At 40.9% G+C, this 19,179-nt stretch overlaps 1 protein-coding gene across 2 annotated transcripts in view; it reads left to right on the top strand.

Moving 5' to 3' along the window:
- SATB2 (SATB homeobox 2) overlaps positions 1-19,179 on the top strand; it is a 191,764-nt gene that overhangs the window by 149,206 nt on the left and 23,379 nt on the right. For both annotated transcript variants that reach the window (XM_047773161.1, XM_047773160.1), the window contains exon 10: positions 4,643-4,840. In XM_047773161.1, coding sequence (XP_047629117.1) covers positions 4,643-4,840 — 198 coding nt within the window. The remainder of the gene's footprint in view (positions 1-4,642; positions 4,841-19,179) is intronic.

Raw genomic sequence — 19,179 nt, 5'->3', positions numbered from 1 at the left:
TTTCCTTTATAAGTTCTAGGTATTCTCTGTATTTTTTTAAACTTTTTATTTTGAACATGACTTAGACTCACAGAGATGTTGCAAAATGGTATAGTTATATATTTCTTTCTTTTTTTTTTTTGTCTTTTTGCCATTTTTTGGGCCCCTCCCGAGGCATGTGGAGGTTCCCAGGCTAGGGGTCTAATCGGAGCTGTAGCCACCAGCCTACGCCAGAGCCACAGCAACGCGGGATCCGAGCCGCGTCTGCAACCTACACCACAGTCACAGCAACGCTGGATCGTCAACCCACTGAGCAAGGGCAGGGACCGAACCCGCAACCTCATGGTTCCTAGTCGGATTCATTAACCACTGTGCCACGATGGGAACTCCAGTTTCCGTATATTTCTTAACTTGCTTCCTCTAATGTTAACACCCACATCACTCTGGTGCAATGATCAAAACCAGGAAATTAGCATTGTTTTAATACTTTTAGCTAAACTAAAAACTTTATTCTAACTTCACTAATATTTATTTATTAATATTATACTAAATGTTAATAGTCTTTCCACTAATGTCCCTTTTTCTGGTGCCAGGATCCCAAACAGGAATCACATTGCATTTAGATATTTATCCTTAGTTTTCTGCAGTCTATACCCATTCCTCAGTGTTTTGTTTTAATTTTTAAATGACTTTGCCACTTTTAAAGGATACTGATTGATTATTTTGCTGAAAATCTCTCAATTAGGGTTTGTCATGCTTGGACTGAGGTTATGCATTTTTAGCAAGACTGCCTCTGATGCTAGTGTTGTGTCCTTTGCAGTGAATGATGTCACAGAGGTCATGGTTGTAAATATGTCATCACTGGTGATATTGACCTTGATCACTCGGCCAAGGTGGTTTTTCCTTTGTACTTTGACCCTGATGACTAATCATTATCTGTTGTTTCAGACAAATAACAAGGTAACAAACAGATCACGGAATGTGAATGTAAAGACCATCTTTTGTAAACCCCTTCTTTTATTGTTAGGCTTCCAGAAGATCCAAGAGGGTAACCATTCATCCAAAGGTCACCCAATAATATAATGTCAGAGCAGGAACTTAGCAGTTGGGTCTCAGGGCCCCAGTGAATATTCTGTGCTTCCTAACTGTGCTCAGGCACACGTAATTCACTTAGCCTCAGTTTTCCCATTCTAAAACTAACCTGCTGATATGAACATTCAGCCACACTTTGGTCAATGCTTACAACCAGACTAAAAGAGAAATCATAGATAGGTATATACTCCACAGTTCCTGGCTGGCCAAGGCTGGAGATCAGATGAACTTCTGTGTCAGCATCTCTGAAATGAAAATAATTCTCCTGGAATGCTCCACATAACACATAGGGAACAACAACAAAAAACCTACTTGAAATTTTTAACAGAAAAAGGAGATTTGTTTATTAATAATTCATGAGTTCCCATTGAACATGCACGGCAGAAACAGTGCTATTCAATAGAGAATACTGTCATCTGTCACTGTTTTATTTGACATTTACACTTTTTTTTTTTTTTTGCCTGATACTGCAAAACTTTCTTGGATGGCGTGCAAAAATTATATAAATGAAAAAAATCCCAACGTGGGGACTCTTTATCTCTTCTGTGATGGGTTAACTCACAGTTACCAACGTGTGTGTTCATGCAACAGCATGGCACTTTCTGGCACATTCATTAGCCACCAAACAAGCTAATAAGAGACCCTTTTGAGAAAACAGAGATAAGCATCCCACAGGGGCTGGTGGAAGGATCATGTGAATAAAAAGATGGAGGGCAAGATGGGAAGTGAGGTGGAAGAATAGATTTCCGGAAGATAAGCATGCAGATACTAGGAGTGAGCAAGTGAGTCAGAGTGAGGGGAAAGCGAATCATGGCTGCCGTGAAGAAAACTGACAAAAATACATTGCCGTTTCGGATGCAAAATAAATATTTATAGATGGCATCACAGGAGCACCACTATTAGGGAATATTGGCGGTTAGTGGAGGAGCAAGTTAGCGTTTGGAGCACCTTGCAGTTTTGAGCTACTGTAAGGCTCTTGACAATGTTTCTGCTCTGTAGGTTAGTTATTATTTATAAAAATCACAGAACCAGCTGATACATTCATAAGCTAATTATTGAAGCAGCTGGGTACACATGGTGCAATATGTCCAAGGCTGTGAAGTATCACAGATTTCTTGGGGCCTGCTGTGGAGGGGGTGCGCCGTTGAAGGCTCCATCCCTTAATCTGATCAGCCAAGCAAACACTTTGTGGGGAAGCTAGATTAATAACCCTCTAAATACCATGAATGTGCTTCATCTTCAAGACTGGGTTCCCTTAAACGTGCTGTTCACTCAGCTCCATCAGGGATTTTGAGGAAGTTCTCCGGTGCCTTAAGAGCAGGGTCTTGTTGGCTACCTCCCTGTGCCAGAAATTAATTTGGTTTGCTTATGTCTGCACACATGATCACACTTGTGTCTAATCCTCTCCCTAATAGCTTCAAGGTCAGGACCTCGCATGTCAGTGGGCAAATTGAGCACTACACTTCTTAAAGACTGATGGCAGACAGCACACCGTCCATAACGAGGCCTGTAGTTTGTTCTAAGTGATTGTAATGAGCGCAGATTATAACAGCGCATATAAATCAAATGCGGCAATGAATGTTGTGCGAGACATTCCAAGGATCATAAGTGGAGATACCACTCAGCTGTCACCTGTCTCCTTTCAAGCTGTGGCTTCCCACAATGCAGTTCACTCGTCATGCAGAACAGCAGGTGCTGTCCTCCTTAAGGTCTGGGTATCTCAGAACTTCATCTTTTAACAGATGTAGGTTTTTGTTTTTATTTTCTGTTAAATGATTGGTCTCCATGCTGTAGCCTCCCCTGGGAGATGTTAAACATACCTGTTTGAAACATTTGAAAGAGTTCAGTTGGAGACTTATTCAGATCTGTGAAAAGACAGAGAAATCAGAGCTTATTTTTTCCACAGATGGTTTATTTTCCATTTCAAGAATTCTTTGCTTTGTGCAAAGAAACCCTCGAGAAAACACTCTGGGACTAGGAGGTTTTTTTTAAAATATAATTCATTTTCTGATTGGGATACAAAATTTAATCGTCTTCAATTTTCATATATGTTGCACCTTGAAAATCAACCTGTCTCTCAATCGAGTTAAAAAAAAAAACAAACCTATGAGAATACTTGGAAAAAAAATTTCCAAGCAAATGATTAGATATCTTGTTTTCATTCTTCCTAACCCTCTAACTCTCCCCAGCTCCCAGTTTATTGCAAGAAAAGATCAGGTCTGCACAAATGTGGCCTCTCACTTGTAAAAACAAGGCAGTGTTGTGTTACAGATTAGTTTATAAATCCCCAGTGGCTTCACAGTTCAGTGCCTACAGCTGCTGCAGATGGGCCTGGGTTTTTGTCTCTTCGCGGTGCTGCAGCCGGCAGTTGAAGGAGAAAATGGAATGATCAGGTTATTAACATGGAGGCCGTGAGGAAGAGGCTGCACAATGAGAACAGCTGGTGTTGCTGTCTTGGCTGATGCAGCGGAGATAATCAAATCTTGCCTTTTTTTGGGTAAAGGCAGAAGACACAGTGGAGAGTTAGACAAACAACGGCTTGTGATATTATAAGGGGTTTTTATAATGCATGTCAGGAACTTTCATTGGCTTACAAGTTATGATACAGAATTTGTTGAGATTTGGGATTTATTTTTCACAAAGTCATTTGTGATTGCTTACGCACCTTTTTAGAAAAATTCTTACTCTTTTGCAGGAGGCATGTTGTGGGACAGTACTGGTTTTTAAAATTAGCAACATAGCTTAGAAATGATGGGTTAGAAAGCTACTGGGTAAAATATTTTGACATGAGTCAGTGAGCGATGTTGACAGCATCCTCTGTATTATTTTCATATAATCCATCATTATTTGCATTACATTTTCTTTCTCGTGCAGTTGCGAGCGAGAGAACATCCGGATGCCAGAGTTGGAAGGCAGACATTTGCAGGTGTGACCCGTCCAACTGCCTACCTTCCTGCAGGTGTGGCTGTGGCGGGAAGGTGATGGTTAAGAGGGCCTGGATCCTGAGGCCTTCAGAGGTTGAGCAGATATACAGTTTTTTTCATCCTAGCTAAGGTTGTTACAGAGGAGTTATTGATAATTGTGAGACTATTTCCTCCCTAGAGAAATCAGTGCTATTTATACTTAGGTATTTTTTCTTCTTTTAAACTTGCCATTTTATAATACATATTTGTTCATCTTCACATTTTTTTTTTTTTTTGGAATGGAGAACTATTTGGGTAATTTTTGAAAATCATAGTTGGCCAACCTGAATGACTCTTTCTGAGAGTTGGATGGCTACAATCGTCCTTGAGTAGCTTTTATAAAGGAACCATAAATTTATTGAGAAAATATTCAGTAGGAAAAATGATAATTACCAAGACTGAAGATTCTCAGGTATTGGTATAACTGTAGGTGAGGTCTTTTGGTTGGTTTTCAGAGTTGTCAGGCTGTTTCAGTTATCTCCCCTAGGTTGGTGGGAACAGTTTTGACATTGAAATATGATAACGTGGCATGAAACCTGACTGCACTCAAGCACCCCTCTGCTGCTCTGCATTTAGAGGTTAATGCAAGTGACCTTCTCTGTTTCTAGGGCTGGCTGTGTGAATTGCTCCGCTGGAAGGAGAACCCCAGCCCGGAAAACCGCACCCTGTGGGAGAACCTCTGTACCATCCGTCGCTTCCTGAACCTTCCCCAGCACGAGAGGGATGTGATTTATGAGGAGGAATCAAGACATCATCACAGCGAGCGCATGCAACACGTGGTCCAGCTTCCCCCTGAGCCAGTGCAGGTGAGCCACCCCTTCTCCCCCAAACCTGAGCAGGGCTGTTGGTGCCAGCAACTGTCCAGGGTCAAAAGGGCACATCACCTCCCCTAGGAAGGTGTCTCATGCCATGTCCCCAAGGACAGAGGGCTCCGTTTTCACAGTCGGCATAGTGTGTGTGTGTGTGTGTGTGTGTGTATGTGTGTGTGTGTGTGTGTGTCTGTCTACACAGGTGCACACACATGCACTCTGTTTGTTTCTCTCTCTCTCTCTCTCTCTCACACACACACACACACACACACACTCACGACTGAGAAGCTGCTTTCCTGAGAACATTTTTCTTGTGGAATTGTGAAGCCAGAACACTCATGAATTAAATCTCCCAATTAGAAAACAGTTCACCGTTTCCATCAGTTCATTTTCTAAAGAAAAAAACTGTGAAGTATCCAATGAATTGATTCAGAATTCCTCAAGGAATGTTTCATTAGGCTGAGGAAAAGAAATATCCACATGAGCTAGGAAGTGCCACTGCACTCAGGTGAACCTTTGAGAGCAATTGTAATTGGTTCTTAGAATTTGAAGATGAGTTCCGGCCATCTTTGATTCCTTCTCTTTTAGAAGTCTGCCTTCATTTGGGTTGCATGTTTTGTTTGCTTAGATTTTGCTGTCATTGAAAGAAATAACATACTTCATTCTGAGAATAATTGACTTTAACTACTGACTCTTGCTATAGTCTAAAGTCAGCTACTTTCAGGAAGAATTATTAAGGAGGGTTTCTACGGCTCCACCCCTTCAAGTTGTGCCATAAATGGTTTTGGTAGGTTATAAGATTTGTCCTCCGGCCCAGGGCCACCAATCCCAGCTGCCACCAAATAAGATCCTCTAAGGCCCTGCTTCTCCTTTTGTGTAGCAAGAAGAGAATGGTTGAGGCAGCAGTGCATGCATGTGTGCATGTGTGTGTGATGAATGGAAGATGAGAATGAAGGAAGGGTGAGGCGTGGCTTCTTATTTATTTATTTATTTTGCTTTTTTAGGGCCACCCCCCCCATGGCATATGGAAGTCCCCAGGTTAGGGGTCAAATCAAAGCTACAGCTCCTGGTCTACACCACAGCCACAGCACCTAGGGATCTGAGCTGCTTCTGTGACCCACATCACAGCTCACAGCAGTGCTGGGTCCTTAACCCACTGAGTGAAGCCAGGGATCGAATCCGCATCCTCATGGATCCTAGTTGGGTTCGTTAAGCACTGAGCCACAAAGGAGAGTCCCAAGGCGTGGCTTCTTGATCAGACCTTGTGGGAGAGGTGGTGAAGGTCAAGATGAAATTCCCTGTTTGAGGTTTCCTGTCTCCTTTCCTCTCGCTCCACCCTCACATGCCTGGAGTTCAAGAAGCCAGAAGTCAGTGGGTCCATTATATCACTTTTCATTCAAATGTTGACATCTCACTCAGTGCTCTCATGCTTTCATCAGTCACTTTCATCTGGATGAGTCACCCAGATCATTAGACTCATGAATTCATAGAACTATTAGCACCTACAGGAGTCTCTCATAATATCTTCAGTGAACCCAGAGTCCGGTGCCGGCAAGGGGTACTTGGTTAATAAGTAGGAGAACCCACTCTCCTGGCTCTAGGCTAGTGCTTGGCTGATGCATTCCTTAGACCTGAGCCCAAGTTTTCCCCTTTAGGACCAGCCTCTTCTTGCCCCCTCTTGTCTTTTCCTGGCTGGGGCTTCATCCAAACATCAGGGCACCTCCCTAGGGACACTTACTAGACCAACATGCTGAGTCACGTGGAGCAGTAGTTTTTAGATTTTGAAATTTAGAAGAAATTAAAATTAAAGAGAGGCCCATTATAGGTTCACCAACCTTTTAGAAAATAAATTTATTCAAAAAATTCAAGGGAGGCTCTCATTTATTAGTCATATATTCCATGCAATAAAATACTTTTTAACAACAAATTAATGAAAAGGATAGCTTCCTAGAAAAGATCTTACAAACATATAAATTTAGCCATGTGAGAAACTCACCATTACCCTTGTTTTTCTAATTTTGTTGTGAATTGGTCCAAACTTCTATGTTGAACCAATGTAGGGCTGACTGGCTTCAGGGAATTTCTGAGTTTGTGTGGACTTTTCATTCAGGGCCCATCTTAGTCAATCCAGGCAAAGTAGAAACAGAATAGGAGTGAAAAATTGATTTATTATAGATATTAATAGCATTTCTTTTTTTATCATAGCAGGATGACAAAGTTGAAAATTTAGCAAACTGAGATAAGACTAATACCTATTCTCCATGAAAACGAGCACCTCCCTTCATGTGGATGATGGCTCCTGTATATTCCTGTCTCCACTCTTTGTCCAGAAATTCTCACCTCATGAGGTCCCCGTGTTTTGTTTTTAAACTGACCAGTCTGAGTAAAGCAAATCTTAGAGGCAGACAGCCAGTTGATTTATGAGTTTTATTATCTTTTATGTTAGTATGTCAGATCTAGAGTGTGCTCACAATATTTAATGGCTAAGAAAGAGTCAGTCTGTAATTTTCCTTTTCAGGTTTAAGCACTTTGTGGCTATTACCATTAACTTCTGATATCACCAAGAGAATCCACTTATTTTATAAAAGGTTATTCCTATCACTCAGCTCTTAGCTAAAGAGTTTACAAATAAGGTAATTTTCTCTACATTGACTTTGTCTTAGCCATTGACCTTGATCCCATAACCGTGAAACTCCTCAGTACATCACTTTATTTATTTATTTATTTATTTATTTATTTATTTTACATTGTGCCTGTCTCTAAGTGGTACTGCTTTGAATGATGCATTTATGTTTCTCAGCAAAATACAAATCTTTGGATTAATTATTCCAGTCGGGATATGAAAAATGAAGAGAACTTGAACCAGCCAACAGAACTCCTGAGACTGGAGAATAGAGTTGGCACAGCCTCTGTGACTTGAGGAGAACTATATTAAGAAAGATCCCAGACTACTAAAAATATGTCCCTAATTGTCCAAAAGCTAAGCCATTGGATTCAAGAGTTGGGCGCTTGTGCCCTTGTTATCAATTAAAATTTTAGGAAGATAAAATTGCTTACATGATTTAGGGATTTAAAAATTCATATGTTGGCAGTATTGTAGTGACATTACCTTTTGTCTAAGTAGTCAGAAAAATGCATCATTATTAAATTGTTTAGAATAGGCAAAGTGAGTGATGACTAAGTATCTGATATATGCAGCATATTACAATGTACACAGAAGCGCATCCCGCTAGTGGTCATGGAAGAGTGCCATTTAAATTTAAGTGGTTAGGGTACACTGTTACCCAGTTTTTCTTAAATTATAAAGATATGAAGCAATGACCTTTGGGCATATACCCACCAGATCACGCTGTCGAATTAGGGCTTAACAGATGTGCTGGATAAAAGAAGGAGCTTAGAATCACCCCCTCCCTGTTCAGTGCTTTCTGTGATGTCAGGAAGCCCCTTTAGAGTCAGAGCCTCTCCCTCTCAGAGGGAGGGAATTTTTCTTGCCCTTTGTTTGCAAATAGTTTACTAATTGGTAATCTTATATTGCATGCAGATGTTTCTTTTTTAAGTCCGTGAAAGATTTTAAAAATTTAAGCCTACATTTAGAAATAAGGAGATTTTACTTAAACTCCAGATTTCACCTAACAATCCAGAAAATTAGAAGATCTGACTCACTGAGCCATAGGCTGGAACTTATAGTCTCTGTTCAGGGCACACACTTGCCATCCTGCTGCAAGAGCCCTGTCGCTCACATGCTCTTTCCACATGCACATGTCCCATCCCATCTACTTCCTTCATTTAGGCCCCTCCTGTCCCATCACTTTCTCCCAGTGAGGCCAGGCTGCCCCTGTGTCTCCTGCATCTGAAGCTCCCACACCAAAGCCATGCATGCCTTTGCCCATGGTCTGACATCTTCTGTGGTAACCATTGTGTGCCATTCATTTTTACAATTCTAACACCTAATGAAGTCCTTTGCCTGCTTACTGAGAAATGCATATTTGGTGGAATTTCCCTTTGGGGCGAAGCTAGGTTATAGTGGGGCTTGGGGCCACTGAGGGGTATTGTCAGCCCAGAGGCTTGGGGGTCCTGGAAGAATGAGGTGTTATTTTCCTTAGGAATTCTGATCTCTCCAGATGATGGAGATTTGATGTCATATTGAGTTATCCCATTTTTCTAGTTTTCCTTCTGGTATTCTAAGTCTCTTCGGAAAACTGCTATCTAGAAGGAGACTTTCCAGGCTTGAAACACTCTTTATAAACTAGATTCACCTACACTATCTATCTACACCGTGGATCCTCAGCAGGGGCAATATTGTCCCCAGGAATAAAAATTGATTCTTGGGAAATGTAAAAATCTCCAGTTTAAATTGTTTATTGCTCTCCAAATGGACATAGTGCATAGAGATATTCTGTATATTGGGGAATGTAAAAATCTCCAGTTTAAATTGTTTATGGTCCTCCAAATGGACATAGTACATAGAGTTATTCTGTATATCTGGTAGTTGAATTTCATGACATGGGGAGAAATGAGTAACAAGAAATGCCTAAAAAGACTCCTTTAGGGAGTTCCCGTTATGGCTCAGCAGAAACGAATCTGACTAGTATCCATGAGGATGTGGGTTCAATCCCTGGCCTCGCTCATGGGTTAGGGATCCAGCGTTGGTGTGAGCTGTGGTGTAGGTCTCAGACAAGGCTCCTATCCCATGTTGCTGTGGCTGTGGTGTAGAGGCTGGCAGCTATAGCTCCAATTCAACCCCTAGCCTGGGAATTTCCATATGCCATGAATGTGGCCCTAAAAAGCAAAAACAAACAAACAAAAAAACACCACCACCGCCACCATAAAACTCCCTTAGAGAATAATAATGAAAAAAAGTTGCAAAATACTAATACATGTATAGATAGCACAAAGAAGGCCAACATGGGTGAGATGAGCTGGTATGGCCAACTAAAACATTCCATGAAAAAGATGAAATAAATTCCATTTTTTTCACACCAAAAGGTTGGAGACAAAATTATTTCTTGTGGCTGTAGTGATTTTCCCCCTAGTGCTTATTACAACCCGAGGCCCTGTAGTGAATGGATATCCTCAACTTAGAATCAAAAACTAGTTAGGTCAGGGTATTCATTATTACCAACTCCATTTTACAATTGGAAAAACTGGAGCAGAGACGAAGCACTTTGCCTGAAGCCAGACTCGCCGGCTGAATGAAAACACAGGCGTTTTTGGCATCCAGTCTTTCTCCTGACCACACTTCTCTCTTAATGCAGTAGAGAAGAAAGGACATTGCTCATGCTATGACTAGGTCACTGAGTGGGGTTGATTAGGGAGCATTTGCCAAATTGTTCATGTCTGTGTAGTTTGTGCTTTATTGCTTTATTATATTTCCACCACAGTGTTTCCATGGGTTATTTTGTAAGTTCAGGAATTCTGAGCTTGCTGCTGTGTGGTTTTCTGACAAGTACTTGTTTTAAAATTCCATGCCGTACACTGAATAAGAATGTGAGACCTGGTGGATGACAGCTGACACCACACTGTACCTCAGCTCAGCTCGTCTGAATTGCTGCCCACTGGGGGTTCTCAGCTACCTAATCCCTGTGCTGATGTCAACCAGTGGTTCTCAACCAGGGGTTACTTTGCCGCCATAAGATATCAGGCAGTATTTGGAGACATTTTTGGTTATTGTAACTTGGGGATGCTACTAGTATCTACTGGGTGGAGGCCAAGGATGCTGTCAAATGTCCCATAATGCACACAACACCCCCCCCCCTCCCCGCCCCCCGTCCCAAGGACTTGTCTGTTCTCCATGTCTGTAGTGCTGGGGCAGAGAGACCTGGGTAGACATACGATTAGTTTTGCCTGACAGTAAAAGAGGAAACAGTCATAAGTATCTCCGAGACTGATTCCGAGCCTTTCCTATACCAAATCCAGTAATAAGAGTGATGCTGTGATGGTTCTGCTTCTTTCCTGGAAACTGCTGGCCTTCTAAGGAGCTAGGCTTTCAAAATGTGAGATTTTCATGTCATCTTCAAACCTTGTGAAAAACCAAAAAAGAGGATGGTGATTTTTATCTGCTTTCCTCTGTGAGAAATGGAAGCTTAGAGAAGTTAAGTTAACCTGCTCAAAGTGGGACCTTAAATCCATATTTATGTGCCTTGAGGGGCTGTCTTTTTCTCTGTGATGGAAAGAACTACTAACCGTGCAGCAGCCAGCCTTCCCTGAATACTTGCTGATAGCGGTCTTTTACTAGGCAAACCTGTTTATGTACGTTATTTAACTTTTAATCATTCTACTGAATGGATCTGGCTTTGTTAGCTTCTATTTTACAGGAGAGTCAATACAGTGAAATCTGTAACTCACTGGTGTGATGTTAAAGAAGTGGTACGACTGAAATGTTTACTTTTTTTTTTTGTCTTTGTTGTTGTTGTTGTTATTGTTGTTGTTGTTGTTGCTATTTCTTGGGCTGCTCTCTCGGCATATGGAGGTTCCCAGGCTAGGGGTTGAATCAGAGCTGTAGCCACCGGCCTACGCCAGAGCCACAGCAACGTAGGATCCGAGCCGCGTCTGCAACCTACACCACAGCTCACGGCAACGCCGGATCGTTAACCCACTGAGCAAGGGCAGGGACCAAACCCGCAACCTCATGGTTCCTAGTCGGATTTGTTAACCACTGTGCCACGACGGGAACTCCTGAAATGTTTACTTTTCACCAGGTTGCTCTGGCCTTTTTTGAGATCGCTTTGGAATGTGACTCTCATTGCTCATGTTTAAGGGTATTTGAAATCTATGATTAAGCACTGAGAATTTGATCATGCCTTTCTGCTTCAGCTGTAGGTATGTTTTGATTTGTGAATTTGCTTTCAAGAGGACATGGTTTAAGAAACTAAATAAGCTAATTAATTAATCAATTAAGGATGTTTGCAAATTCTTTAACCAGGTTACTAGAATTTCTCCCACCTTGGATTCATTCCAAGCTCCCATTCAAAGCCTGCTGTCTGAATGTGGCTTTAGAGTTTTGAAACCCTTTGTGAGGAGTTGTGCAGATGGACACTTGCCATTTGAAATGAAATATTACAGCAGTTGGGTATAAGTAGGTCCTCACTTGGGAAAACTCTGGAAGTCCCTGACCATTGGTCAAGGAGCCACAGTAGTCTTTTTCATATTAATATTATTTATCCTGTGTACATTTATTCAACTTGAAAAGCATTCTTCATTTCTTTGTTACCAGTTAGCTTTTCAGCACATCTAAACTTTTTAATTTGTCACCAGGAATATAGAAAGACTTGGAGGTCATTTACAACTAACTCTTTTTATGCTAAAATATGGACATTTTCCTCTCCCGCTTCTTCCAAAGTGTAGTGAACAGGTTTCCCTCGATGACGATGTCAGAAACTCGTGGCATTCCCATTGTGGCTCCTTGGGTTAAGAACCTAACATAGTATCCATGAGGATGTGGGTTTGATCCCTGGCCTCCCTCAGTGGGTTAAGGATCTGGCATTGCTTTGAGCTGCGGCGTAGGTCGCAGTTGCAGCCAGATCCCGCGTTGCGGTGGCTGTGGCATAGGCCAGCAGCTGCAGCTCTGATTCGACCCCTAGCCTGGGAACTTCCATATGCTACAAGTGCGACTATAAACAGAAAAAAAAAGAAAGTCAAAGAACGTCCTTAGAGTGGGTAGCAGGTAGATTGGACATTAATTATAGCTTTGTTTTCTCTAGAGATTTAGGCAAGTTGCTTGCCTACTTTTTAAATTTAAATTTTCTTAAAGTCTTTGTTTTCTTTTACAAGACAGAAATTCCAGCATAATTACTGGAGATATCATAAAATAAATTAAGAGTGATAGACTTCATGAAAATACAGGTGTAGGACTGTGAATATGGGTAGGTTTCTCTAAACCTTGTACTTGGAATTCAGCAGCTGCAGTTCATGGATTCATCCTTTTACTTTTCTAGCCTGGATATAACATACCTCCTCCCCATCCTGTTATCAAGCTTTTCTTTCTGCCGTCATCAATTTACGCTTTACTGTCTATTTTGTCTGCCATATAACTCCTACTTGCTACTCATGGTTCCTCTGAATTATAACTCTACCTTCTCAAAACCTTGGCCTGCCCAAGACCTCTGTTCCATCTACCTCATGACTTTTCTTATGCCTTTATCAAATCTAGCTTCTGTTACCCACTCTTTATTTATGACTTTAAATTCTTATAAGAGAGATTAACTAGTCCACCTTATCCCCATGAAGGCAAACGTTCCTGACATTTATTCTAACCAGTAATACGAATGCTTAGCTTGGAAAGCACTGCATTTTAGAGAAAAGGCTTTGTTGGCACAAGGTTAAAATAATCTCAAGGAGAATGGGAAGTAGAAAGCTAGTTGGGTGCAGACCACCTGCAAGGTCCCATGAATGACCTGTCCTTGGGCTGGAAAGTTGGGGCCGTTGAGTAGCCCTGCATTTATCAAGGTATATGGTAGCAGGTATGATTAACAAGGCTAATATAAAATTCTCCTATCAAGGGAGATTTATGTGACTTTTTAAATGTCCAGTGCTGTGTACATGTAAACAGTAGGAAACCAACACCTAAGAATAATTTTAAATATGTGTGTATCCAAAGTGTTATGTCTTTTTATTTCATTGCAGTTTTTCTAACCTGTGTCAGGTACATCCATGCTATCAGCCACTGTGCTGTAGATCCTAATCTTTACTGATATACCCCTTGTTTTTCAGATCCTAAAACTGACTAGAAGGCACTTTGCCCAGTGCTACTCTGCTCAGAAACCACTAGCATCACTCATTTAAATTATGTTTCTTTATGTGTGTGTTTAAAGGTTTGGGGACAGCAGGGTATTCCTCATTTATATGGTCATATTCTTTTCCTTCTGGTGAAATTAAATGAAAGTAGGTATATTGTAAAACCTTTAGCACCTTGGCCTTTCTTGATGTTCTGGTAGGAAAAATGAGACTAAACATACCACTTTTGAACATAAAGCATGGTTGTCTTTTAAAAGTATATATAGGAGTTCCCATTGTGGCTCCGTGGTTAACGAATCTGACTAGGAACCATGAGGCTGCAGGTTTGATCCCTGGCCTTGCTCAGTGGGTTAAGGATCTGGTGTTGCCGTGAGCTGTGGGAAGGTCACAGACACGGCTCAGATCTGGCATTGCTGTGGCTGTGGTGTAGGCCTGCGGCTACAGCTCCTATTAGACCCCCAGCCTGGGAACCTCCATATGCCGCAGGAGCGGCCCTAGAAAAGGCAAAAAGATAAATAAATAAATAAATAAATAAATAAATAAATAAATAAAAGTATATATATATTGCTATGGACTTGTTAGGGGCTGTTGTGGCTCTTGTTCTGTTGGCCAACTCAATGTGGCTTTTTTATCCTTCCCTGTGTATTTCCCTCCAGCCTTCCTTCCATCCTCTTTTCTTTATTTTTAATAATCTGAAACCCTTTGAAAAAAAAACAAAAGAACTTAGGGTAATGGCTGATACATTTTGTGAAGGCGCAAACTGTTTAAATCTGAGCAATGTGGAGCAAATAGAGAAAGAGGAGAGGCAAAAAAGACTAAGTCAGTGCATTGAAATACATCCTGCCTTCTCCCCCACCCACAAAAAAGACAGTAAACTGAAGGTGCTTGTGGATATTGATGTGTCATTACTCTAATGAAGAACCTTTTCATATTTCATCTGTGAGAAGGAGCATACCTTCCTTTATACTTTTAAAAATATCTTGGAGTTCCCGTTGTGGTGCAGTGGTTAACGAATCCGACTAGGAACCATGAGGTTGCGGGTTCGGTCCCTGCCCTTGCTCAGTGGGTTAACGATCCGGCATTGCCGTGAGCTGTGGTGTAGGTTGCAGACGCGGCTCGGATCCCGCATTGCTGTGGCTCTGGCATAGGCCGGTGGCTACAGCTCTGATTCGACCCCTAGCCTGGGAACCTCCATATGCCTCGGGAGCGGCCCAAGAAATAGCAACAACAACAACAACAAAAAAGACAAAAGACAAAAAAAAATATCTAGCAAGGTCTGCTTTGGGTAAAGACGATTGAGGTTGGTTGAAAAAACTTTTTTAGGCCCCACATCACAGATGTGATTGAGAGGTTGCCCTTCTTATTCTAATATTTCCACTTACTTATTTAACAAATACTGGTTGGGCTCCTTCAGTGTGCCACCACGCACCATTATAAAATGGTAAAGAAAACAATTTCACATGTATATTAAGCAGCTTTCCCCTTTACTCACATAGATTGCTTTTTAAATCAGACTTCGTTTCCATGTGGTTTCCGTGCCTTAATCTAGAATTCAGGAGCTCCCCCTCTTGGCTCAGTGGAAACAAATCCAACTAGGAACCATGAGGTAGTGGGTTCGATCCCCAGCCTCGCTCACTGTGTTAAGGATCTGGCATTGCTGTGAGCTGTGGTATAGATCACAGACTCAGCTTGGATCCTGCATTGCTGAGGCAGAGGCCAGCAGCTGCAGCTCCGATTCAACCCCTAGCCTGGGAACCTCCATATGCCTTGGGTGTGGCTCTAAAAAGCAAAAAAAAAAAAAAAAAAAAAAAAAATCTAGAATTCAGGCCATAATTTAATGGAATCCATACGTTGTATTCCTTTCTCTGATCCTGATCTTGAGAACCATCTCTTCTCTTCCATTTTTTTAGCTGTTTTCAGAATGTACCAGGGAATATCTTTAAAACACATTGAGCCTCTCAGAGATGATATTACCTGGCTGTTGGAAGGTACCAAAGCTGACAGCTCTTCTCAGTCTCTTCTCTAGAGTCCAAAGTGGTTAACAGAGTTCTACAAAGAACTGCATGTGTAGATTAGAAACCCTGCGTGGCATTTTTGAAGACGGTTTTGATGGAAAACAGATGGATAATAAGTACGTCCACTTCACCTCTAATTTCATCCCGACCACACAGACAGACACTTCTTTTTTTCTGTCCTGGTCATGTTCTTTCTCTGCACCCTTGATCACTCTTGGGGTGATATCTCCAAGTGGCACCTTCTTACAGGGCACTGGGGTATGGGCTAATTCATTGTTCATACTTGAACTGGCCACCGGGCTCATTGGACATGTGTTGATAAAGCTGGGGCCTTTGGAAGGTCAGGCATGTGAACCAGTCCCTCTTAATAATGCAGTTATGGCAGAAAAAAACATGTGTTATTCTAGGACTGTGGGATTCTGCTTGTCACCATTGCTTTAAAATTTCTTTTTCTTTTTTTACTTTTTAGGGCCGCACCTGCGGCATATGGAAGTTTCCAGGGTAGGGGTCAAATAGGAACTATAGCTGCTGGCCTACACCACAGCCACAGCAACGTGGGATTTAAGCCTTGTCTGCGACCTACACCACAGCAGCACCGGATCTTTAACCCATAGAGTGAGGCCAGGGATCGAACCTAAATCCTCATGGGTACTAGTCGATTCGTTTCTGCTATGCCACAATGGCAACTCCCTAAAATTTCTATTGGAATGCTTCTTATTCATAGATGATTGTTGATGTGAAAGATATTCGTCATCTTTGCAGAAGCAACAAAAGTGACATCTGGAGAGAAGGGCTTCCCCATGTGAGTGACCTTCCTGCCATTCAACAGTTTAGTCAGAGCAGGGCTGCTGATTTTATATACTTTGATTCAGGCCTCATTGCTCAGTCAAGTTCATAAATCTGGGAGGTGATTACAGCTGAAAAAGACTATTAGGGTAGCTTGGGAAGCTAAGTCCTAGATGCCTTCTGAGACCTAGAAGAGAAAAATGTTTTTATTTTATTTTATAATTTTTTCCCATTATAGTTGATTTACAGTGTTCTGTCAATTTCTACTGTACAGTAAGGTGACCCAATCATACATACACACACACACACACACACACGCACACACTCACACACACACACATTCTTTTTCTCGTGCTTCCCACAGAGCTATTGTTTGGTCTACTTGGATAAGCTCTTTGATAATACATATCAGTTACATTTAAAAAGGAAAGAAGGCAGCCACAACTCATGGACTGGAAGAACAGACTTGCGGTTGCCTTCTTTCCTTTTTGAATGTAACTGATACGCATTGTCAAAGAGCTTATCCAAGTAGCCCAGAGGATAGCTCTGTGGGAAACATGAGAAGAGCATGAATAAAGAAGAGAAGGTACTGGGCCTTCAGAAGACTTGGGTGTGAATTCCAGGGCCACCACTGGAATTGGCACTCTCTGGTCTTGCAGGTGCCACTTAAATTTTTTTTGAAAATAATGATAATCCCAAATCTATAGGGTTATTTGAGGCTCACATAAGAAAGTGACTCTGTGAAAGGCACCTGAGAAATGATAGTAGTATCTGAGCATTATTAGTATTAATATTAAGGGTAAAGTGAACAATTTTATGTAAGGGTCTACAGTTCAATAGGGATGGGACTAGCATACAGTTTTTACAATTAGCAAGACCTGAATGTGCCTTGCCTCTGTGTATGTGTTGTTCAGTTGTTTTGAGATTGAGAAATTCAGAGCTGTCTGGTTTTATCTGATCTTTCTACATTTCCAAGCTCTTTTAAAAGTCATTATAAGTTATTTAAAAGTAGGCAAGAACTTTTCTTCTCCTCTCTTAATAAAATCCCTGTAGGGTATAATACAAGGCCATTGGATATGACAAAACTAAGTTACTACATTTTTTTTTTAATGGTTTTAGCCTCAGAAAAGCAGAAAGACCACTCCATTTCTGGATGATCTCTAGGATTTCTGCAATACTTTATAATCTACAAAGTTGTGAAGACCCATACAGTGATGATGTTTTAGTCTCTTTGGTCCAGTATTAAATAAGCATCTAACCACATCAGCAGCTCTGTGCTGGCCTCTGATGGACTCAAACAAGGGAAATGAAATTTTCTCTGGTCTTGAGTAGCTTGAAATGAATACAGCCTTTTGCACAGTAGGCTAGCTATTGGTAAGTTGAGCAGAGATGGAGGATCACTAAAATCTTAGGATAGTCTTCAATGGGTCCCACATACTGAGAATACTAATGGGTGGTTTTCATGTACATGACTCAATTCCTGGCATTACGAACTGAAATTCTGCCTCTTTCCCTCCTAAATAAGCAAGTGAATAGGAGAAGTATGTATGAATAGTATCATTGTAGATGGAATAGAATCAATTCTAATTCACCAAAAATAAAATAAAGATTAAAAAGTAAAACATTTGCAAATTTTGTTGTTGGTGGTAAAAAATTATTTAAAGTTCAGTTCACAACAAATGTGTAAAACTTGGCTCCATGGTTGAACAACCACCACCTGATGATAAATATAACCATTTGATTTTAATTTCAGAAAATTGTGATGTCTTACATAAAGATAGAAACAAACATAAGTGCTTCTTTTGAAGACAGGACCTTCCGATTATCATTTTTTAAAGCACATTTTAAGTAATGACTGGGATTTGCTTAAATCTGAGTGTAGTTAAAAAGCTGAAAAATTCTCAGATGCTAAAAAATTCTTCTGTATTTGTTAACCCCTACGTCTTTCTAGTCATTGTTTCAGAAACTTGAGCATCTTGTAAAGAAAGAAACTACTTTCTATTTGCAAGACTCTTTGACCCAAAGGGGGAAAAGATGATAGGGTAAAGAAAAGGCCCTGTAAGGGATGGAGACTCTAATCACAGGGCTAGGCATGTGACCTCGGACAAGGGGTTATATCCCTTAGAATTTCCTTCTCCTGTTGGTAAACTGTTAAAATGTGGATTAGGTGATATCAGAGGCTCCATCTGAAGCACTCATTCTGTGAGCTGATTCACCTATTTCTGAGCATTTTAAGGAAAATGGAAAAAAAACAAAAAACAAAACAAAAACATATTGCCCTGGGAGGTTTAAATGCAATATGTTTTCACAAAACAAATTAGTAACAGAATAACAAATTATGAACACCTTATATGGGTTCAGAGAAATCCAGTGGATTTTCTTATGATTGATAGTTATGACAATTACGAGAGAAAGCCAGCCACTGAGTTTTAAACTATCGTAGCCAAACCTACCTACTGTGGCTTCTCAGCTGTTTCTGTTTAGTGTGGAAATCTAATGTGGCTGAAAACTACTGCTGATTTTTATTAAGTTGAAGCCTGGAACTTCCCCTTATAATGATAGACAAGCACACTTTCAATTAAAGGAAAACTGCCAAAGTTCTGAAATTCATTTATTTTATTATTACTCGGTTTAACCCTAGAAATGGGAGATCAAGCAAACTAGATAGATTTGACAGTTCCAAGGTCACAAGTTCAATTTCCTCACAAGTTGTTCCTAGATCTAATTCACTGCAAATCATATAACCCTTCACCTTTTGATACGGAATCTCTTAAGGAATTGTGTGTCACGCCAGGGTCGTCC

The sequence above is a fragment of the Phacochoerus africanus genome, chromosome 3 (assembly GCF_016906955.1).
Source record: "Phacochoerus africanus isolate WHEZ1 chromosome 3, ROS_Pafr_v1, whole genome shotgun sequence".
NCBI classification, from domain to species: Eukaryota; Metazoa; Chordata; class Mammalia; order Artiodactyla; family Suidae; genus Phacochoerus; species Phacochoerus africanus.
Note: the sequence above shows the minus strand (reverse complement) of the source record. Positions and strands in the feature narration are given on the sequence as shown.